Source organism: Paramormyrops kingsleyae, chromosome 5, assembly GCF_048594095.1.
Source record: "Paramormyrops kingsleyae isolate MSU_618 chromosome 5, PKINGS_0.4, whole genome shotgun sequence".
In the NCBI taxonomy this organism is placed as follows: domain Eukaryota; kingdom Metazoa; phylum Chordata; class Actinopteri; order Osteoglossiformes; family Mormyridae; genus Paramormyrops; species Paramormyrops kingsleyae.
This window is the reverse complement of record NC_132801.1, coordinates 22180111-22187985: the sequence shown is the minus strand read 5'-3', so window position 1 is coordinate 22187985 and position 7875 is coordinate 22180111. Positions and strand designations below refer to the sequence as shown.

Genomic DNA, 7875 nt, shown 5'->3' with positions numbered 1-7875 from the left:
TGCAGGCAGAGTGCCCTGCAAAGCCTCTGCACCCCACTGAGCAGAAGCATGCACCTTGCCCTACATCATTGCCTGTGGCAGTCATTGACTAGGCCTTCATAATTCCCCCTCTTCTGCTTGAGGGCTTCCTCATATTTATTTTTTATTTTATTTTGCAGACACAGCTGAGACACATACATCACAAACATTGAGCTGTCAAGGAATCAATTAGGCATAAGTGTAGCTAAACTGATCTTTCAGTGAATGTCTTGAAACAAGTGTATTATTAGAGCAAGAACTATACAATTCATTCAATTGCATTCTGGGAACACAAGAGACCAGCAAAAGGAACATAAAGTAGTTTATGCTAGTAGAGGTGTTCACAGTACTGATGATTCTTGAGGCATTTCTTGAAGGTTGAGAAGGAATCTGATGACCAGTTGTAGTTTGACAGCTTATTCCATCATTGGGGAACCACATATGAGAACACCTTGAGTCTAGATGGAACTTTGATTTGTCTCATTTGTTTAATTTAAATTGATGGCAGAAGCGGCCTGACGACTTTGTCCTTTTGTCTATGACTAGGGTAAAGTTAAGGCTTAGATTTCTATATCAAAGGTTATTGTAAGGAGACATGAATAGTAATAGAATGGAACGACTGTTTCTTATTTAAGTAATAAGACGTTTAATCATGAATGACAGCTGTTCTGTGTTTTTCTTGGTAAATGACTAAGAGTGAACAAAAGTAAATGCTCCTTAATTCCTTCTTATGTCTTCTGTTATTACTTCATCTTCTTCAGTGGTTCTTAAACCATTGCATTCCACTCCAGAAAATATTACGTTCTCTGCCTACCAGCAGCAAAGCTGTCGACTGGGGTAGGAGCAGCAGACGGTCACTTAAAACCACACCCTTTGCCGCGTACCACCGTTATGACTGTCGCTTAATTAAACGCACCGATACCTTCGCATATCACTAGAGGGAGCCCACTTACCATAGTTTGAGATCCACTGATCTCACTAATCACGTGGCCTAGTTAAATTATGATTATCACTGATAGATTTATAATAATTAACGTTTTTCTAAAAATTTTAAGTGCAGCAATTATTTCCCGAATATTGTGAAAATTTAATTTTATATAGTACCAGTCAAAAGTTGGAGCACACCTGCTTTTAATGAATGAAACTTGCTCTGTTACTTTATAGTAAAAGGAAAATCAAGTAACGCCGGCGGGGTGCATGTCCCAGCATGCCCCGCATGCAACTATAAATAGCCCGTGTGTAATTGTATATAACCCTTGTTGTTGGTGTTAATGTTAATGGTTTCATTTCCCTATAGTCGCGCGTGTGTTTGCCCGTGTCTTGCGTGTACCCTGTCCGTTGTTAGCTTGTCCTTAGCCTCTGTAATTCTCCCATCGTGTGTACGATTTACAGGTCGGCGTCTGACCACCTTGTGTTTCCGCTGTGTATTTGGTTCGGTGCTCGTTGGGTGTGTGTTCTAATCCTGTTCAGGACTGTGATTAAAGAGCGTGTTTTCCTCGACAAGCGAGTCTTTTTGTCTTTTTCTCCTCGGTCCGCACGGCGCTATAATATCAAATATTACAACAACCAACAGAAGCAAATATTAGACTCCTCAAAATAGCCCTTGCACTAAATTTATGGATGTAAATATTAATGGATCATCCTCCATAACTTTTACTACGTTACTGTACATCTCATCTAGTATTTACTCTGCTAAATGGTGCACATTTTCACTCTAGCAAATACAGTACTGGCAATGTAGTGTGTAAGCTCTGATTAGACCATTAAACTGTGACAAGCAGAGGATATTATGAAAAAGACACACAAACCAGATTAATCTGAAGTAAGAAAAATAAATTTTCTTTCTCCCCTCCTCCTGGGTGGGGTGGCCAGGATAGAATGATGCCAATAGGTATATAGAAGGGAAAGCAGTATGGGAATGTGAAATGTGATGTAGAAAAGGAACCAAAGAATTGAAACATTTGATATTCATTATAGGGTCATTTTTAATTAAAAAGACAAAACATACATTACAGTTCTTATACAAAGTAAATATTTATTTACAATGATTCCATCCTTGTAACATTAACTAGCCTTTAACTTGCACCGATTTTGACTCTTCAAAACTTCCATAACATTAATGCTAGCAAACTGTACATCTATATTCTGCTCTTCGTTCACAATTAATATATTATTTAAATATTACAAACAAGATTGTGGTCATTAACAGCATAAACACTGCTTTAAAATTTAATTAGGCACAACTGTACAGCCGCCTGTTTACATAAAAAAAAATGATAAAAATGTAATTTACACAATCCTTTCTATACTGTGGTGGAAAATAAAATGAATTCTTTAATGTAGTTACAATATAGATAAAACTACACAAAAACTGTTCAATAGCTTGTACTGAATGTCTGTTTTAGCATGTTCCTAAAAACCTCAGCATTTTAAGAAATGGCGCTTCCTGCATAATGATCTGAAATATCACAGCATCTTCAGCTGGTGGAGACTCACCAGCAAGAAATGGGCTAAAGATGACAGCTGAAAGTATACAACTCATTCAAAAACAAAATCCATGCAGTTAATAGCATATGAACTGACAGTGAGGTAGGGAGGAAGGGACTGCTACCGCTTGATGTAGTTTGTCACAGAAAGTTCTGGCTCAAAACCAAATATATAAAGGTGAAGATAAGATTACAGGACCAAGTGCTGGAATCACAGTGCTGTTGCACAGCGCCTGACCTCCTCAATACAGACCCCCCAGCCTCTGCAGTCTCTAAACAAGCTTCCAATCGTTGTCTTGGCGACCCTTATTAACATCATCAAAGTTGCTGAAGTTGAGGGGAGGAAGGAATTCCGTGTGCTTAAAAGATATTGTTGTACTCGTTCAAGATAAGTTCCACAATCTGGTTCTGGAATACCATGTACATCGTGATGTTGGCAGACTCCGTCTCAGGTTTCAGCAACGTGGGTCCGAAGACGATGGCCACGTTCTGAACTGACATGCGGTTCGCCTCCCCAAAGTCAATAACTCTGAGGAAAAAATGCAGAAGTATCAGAGCACAAGTCACACGTGCTGGTGGGAGAAGCCAACATTAATTATCTTGCAGCTTTATGATGAAATACCAAATTATTGGAAATGTACTGTTCCTTTGCACAACAGTCATTAAGTAACAGCATTGAACTTATCATTACAAAATGCTAATGCAAGTGAAGCAGAAACTGCTTACCTGCGTAAATGACTAAAGAGAAGCTCCATTGTGTCATGGTTGGGTGCAGGGAGAGACTTCACTAGCTTAGACATGTAGGCCACCTTCTCGTTGTAATCAGAAATTTCTGGGAAGGCAGGTAGAAATGGTGTTTAAATTCATAATTATATTACAAACTGCTAGTCGACAGTTTTTGAATCTTTGGTGATTCTTATATTTCATTAGTTTAGGCACATATACCGTGCTGCTTAATTAGGAAACCCTAAGTAATGAACATCACCTATGTAATAATAAATAGTTTAATTCTTGGGCTTCTCAAAAATAGCTAAATTTTATTATTATTACAACTGAACAAATCCCAGACATTTTATTAAAGACTAAAGGTATTTTAATGAAAGTTCACTGCAACAATGCTGGAGAAGTGGCCACATATGTCTGCATTAGCTGACCAGTCTAGTCTTGACCTTTTTTCTGCATTTCATCCCAGATCAGCGGGGTTAAGGTCAGCTGATTCTGCAGGTCACCTGATCAACTTTCCTTCCACTTCCTACTTCATCAAATAGTTCTGACAGGATCTATGCAACGCTAGAAGTTTTACCAAAAATGATAATATGTAGCATGTTGAAGAACAGTTATTCATAGTGTGCTGCCTGTGAAACTAATTCTGCTGAGGGTAATTCAAAAATGTTCTGCAAAATTATTATAGGAAGTGAAGAGTTCCTCTTGGTGCGACCTCTTCCTCTTGGTGGCACTGTGAAGATGGCCAAACTTACTGATGGCTGCGATGAAGTTGTTAAAATGACTGTAAGGGAAGAGCGGCTCAGGCAGCTCTCGGAAGAAGAGCTTCAGAGCGCCAGTGATGACATGAACGTCTTCCCACTGCCCATCCTCCAGGTCCAGTTCGTCTGGGAGGGGAAAAAAACTCAAGTCTTGTAACAACAATAGAGACACCTTTGCATACAGTAAGACACCAAACCATTAACATGCTGCATGCAAGCAACGAGACAATGAAACGTTCCATTGCATCTCTTGGGTGAGACTTTCAAAGAGTCGTGATTGCTGGGGTCCATTTGGCAACAGTTCAGCAACTAAGACAAATGATCCACATGCTACTGCTTTTAAGGCAAAAGTCAATTAGTGAAATCACCCGCAAAAGGCCAGCAGTGAATAGACGCATCATGGTATTTTGGCATTAATTAGGAATCCACAAACTATATGACCTTGTTGTTACACGTGACTTTCTAAATAACAGTTTCACCTCATTAAGCATTTCAAATGCGAAGCTGGGCATTTCAGGGGATTTTTCAAGTAATGTTACCGTGATCTGCCTTGTGTCGCAGCTTCTGAATGACAGCGAGGTTCCCGCTAACTCGATAAATTCCATCAATGTCCAAACCTACATAAGCGAAAATTTAGTGATTATGTAGTCATTTATGAGCCTGCTGGAAATGGTTCTATTTATAAAGGTTTTTTACCCAAAAAATAACTCTAGGTAAGGATAATAATGTTACTTGGTATTACTCTCCAGCATTTTCTTTAACTGAGTAGAAGGGGCACTCATTCTTAACAATTGTACTGTTAGCCATTGTTGTCATAGTTAAAAAAAAAAAAAACATAAAGTGCTCATTAACATCTGTTCAGCTATTGTAAAATGAAAGCCAGTGCCACGCACCTCTTTTTTCCACCGCATTGATGCACTTTTCTACAAATCTGGGTATAGTGGTTCTCTCCTGGGCACACAGTGTTACCAAAGGGCATCCAAACACATTATCTTTATAAAAAAAAAGAAAAGAAAAAAAAGGAAAATGAAGCAGGCAACACAGAATGAAGACCTTGATAGATCTTACGGCACAAAAGCGATGCCCAGTGTTATATACACAGGTAATAGACTGATGCTAGTTCAAGGCCATAGTCATGGAGTCAACATTGGCAACGTGGGCCATGGCCGTAATTATAACATATATTATAATGCATATTGGGTGGACATTGTGAGCACATCTGAATATTGGGGGGATGCCCCCCCAAGTATATATTACAATTACAGCCTTGTGCTACTTTTACCTTTGATGTAGCCCTTTTCCTTGACGGACTGCAGCGTGGGTCGTTTCTGCAAGAATTTGAGGAGTTTTGTGCGCACTTTCTTCTGCTCTGGGTCTGTGACCAGAGCACCTGGCTTGTTGGCTGGAGGTGAAGGAACAGAGCGACTAGCACAAAAGGAAAGCCAGGGAGCTGGCAGAAAAGGCTGCAGATGCCGATCCCATCAGGATGGCAACATCATCGCGTTAACCACAGATGCAGTGATGGCAAATATTATCATATAAAAATATATTAACATGATTACTTACTAGACTTTCTCAAGCTATCCCCGTCCTCTTCTTCACAGGAGTGCAGCTCCTTTTTACAAAATTACAGAGCAAAACAGCAAACTGTTAGCCAGCTGAGTGAGGCTACTAATTAAGATTCATTCCATAACCAAAGAAAATGAGTGAAGCTGTTAGAAGGAAGAACAAGTCTAATGTCAAACTTTTGTAACTTACACAATTACACAATAATATTACCAACAAAACTTAGCAGCCAAACAACCAATTCATGTTGCTAACCTATTCAGTTAGCAATTAATCAGTGTTGATATTTTCCTATCTGGTTTTCATCTTCATAATACGTCACTCAGGTCAAAATAGTTCTAAAGGCAGGACTCACCAGCTGTTGAATTGTTTCTGTGATTGCCCTATGCCAGTCGCTTATGGTGCTTTCGGTGTCATACTGCATCAGAAACTCAGCCCCCGTCCGTGTTTTCAGCTGAAAGCAGTCAAGATAGTCACAGTGTTAAAGGAAGACCTGGGGTCCAAAATACGCAAAGGACCAGCATATTGAATAACAAAGATATTTTTCCAACATAACCATACAAATGCACAAAAACGTTTTCTTAAATATAATGTTTACAGAAACATGAATTGATTTATATCTATGGTCAGGATTATGTTCTCCAAGCTACACTGAATGGAGGAAACTATTGTACCTCCAGGACATTTTTCTTGCTGGATTTGTCTCTTGAAGCCCAGGTTATCGTCGCCCCTCGTAGCTCCACGGTGAACTCTGGGGCTATTTGATTTATCTTGTTCTGCGTACATGAAGACATTTGCTACAAAGTTGTGGAGCCCTGACAGTTTGTTCTCAACAATCAGACTTATCTCATGATGCACATGATACAACCTGCAATAATCATAAACGACTGGTCATAACATCACCACTGAATGATTATTTCCTTAAAATAAATTCATTCATTGAAATTGGTGGAATTTTTTAGATAATGTCAAACTGTGTTAGACCATCTTATCCGCAAAGGGTCGGTGTGTATGCAGGTTTTTGGGATAACTTTTAGGTCAGCTGTTCAAACCCAAGTAATTTAATTACCAGTAATTTCATTTATTTATTTATTTTTGTATTTTGTTTCATGTTTTATGTTGTGCTTCCCTCTCCATTTGTCTCCTAGGTCGTATTTCCATGCTTGTCCAGCACTTTGGTCAGCTGTTATTGTTGTTTTTAAAGTGCTTTATAAATAAACTTGAACTTGAACTTGAAGTGTGAGGACTCTTCAGCCAATCAGTCCTCTAATCAGTAATCTAGCTGCGGCAAAACCTGCAAAAACAATGGCCCTTCTGGATAAGATTAGTCACCCCTGCATTAGGCAAAGTAACATGTGCCTTTCTTCAGGAATACTAAAATTCATCATGAGATTTGGTATAATTCAGTGCTTGAGAAATGTTTGTGAGCAACAGAATCCCCAAGATGAAAACTACAGAGTCATTCATTGACAGGATTTGGGTGGTCAAGGGTGATTCTTACCGAGGATCCTGCTGGGACAGATTTGGGGTCTTTGTGAAAAGTCAGAATTCCCCCATGGAGTACAGTCCAAGACTGAGTCCAGTTTTTCCTGCAAAAATCATACTAACTGAAGAGACACTACAGACAAGCGTTGTTTGGACTCATAAAAAGTGAAAAAGATGGACCACTTGGATTTGCCACTCTCATTACATTAAAAGTGCACTTCAGTCGCCCTCATTCTAAAGGTGCCAGTTGCTTTAGACCTTTATGTTTGCCACACAATTTCATCAAAATCTAAACAAGTCTAAACTTACCGTAACTTTTTCCCATTCTCAGAGACCTTGGTTTTGTTGAGAATTCCAGCCTTTTCTAAAATCTGAAAGACAAATGAAGTATTGAGGGTATTGCTTCAACTCCAGGTAAAACATGGTGAAATCTTCATTTAGCATGCACTCCCCCCCCAAGCACCAAAAAGCATTTCCCTGTTAGTGTGACCCTCTTAACAGGAAAAAGGCTAATTAGAGACAACAAACAACTCCAAGAGTGATCAAGATCGATCAAGCTCAGAAAATGTAGTTGGCATCTGATGATGCAAACCTTGTTAGCAAACAGACAGAAATATATTGTAACTGTGAACTATGCCTGTTCAGGACAACAGATTCAAAATGCCAAGATATACTATAAGACCAGAGGTTAGTTTCACTATATAAATGAAATTATTTGCTATTTGCATAATGGTGAAGGAATTTTTAATATAAAATACATTTGGAAATGAAAATAACACCAAGCGGACAGTATGGTGTAAATTTCATTTGACTCCAGCCACAAATAATATAAAAAA

General features: G+C 38.9%; 1 protein-coding gene across 7 annotated transcripts in view; it reads right to left on the bottom strand.

Moving 5' to 3' along the window:
- Window positions 1-1985: 1985 nt before the first annotated feature.
- Window positions 1986-7875, bottom strand: part of LOC111856781 (rho GTPase-activating protein 27-like) — a 31609-nt gene continuing 25719 nt past the window's right edge. For all 7 annotated transcript variants that reach the window (XM_072712399.1, XM_023836997.2, XM_072712401.1 and 4 more), the window contains 11 exons: window positions 7349-7410; window positions 7056-7143; window positions 6229-6330; window positions 5910-6008; window positions 5555-5603; window positions 5271-5390; window positions 4882-4980; window positions 4528-4605; window positions 3983-4114; window positions 3231-3336; window positions 1986-3033 (listed from right to left, as the gene is read on the bottom strand). In XM_072712399.1, coding sequence (XP_072568500.1) covers window positions 2865-3033; window positions 3231-3336; window positions 3983-4114; window positions 4528-4605; window positions 4882-4980; window positions 5271-5390; window positions 5555-5603; window positions 5910-6008; window positions 6229-6330; window positions 7056-7143; window positions 7349-7410 — 1104 coding nt within the window. In that variant the 3' untranslated portion in view covers window positions 1986-2864. The remainder of the gene's footprint in view (window positions 3034-3230; window positions 3337-3982; window positions 4115-4527; window positions 4606-4881; window positions 4981-5270; window positions 5391-5554; window positions 5604-5909; window positions 6009-6228; window positions 6331-7055; window positions 7144-7348; window positions 7411-7875) is intronic.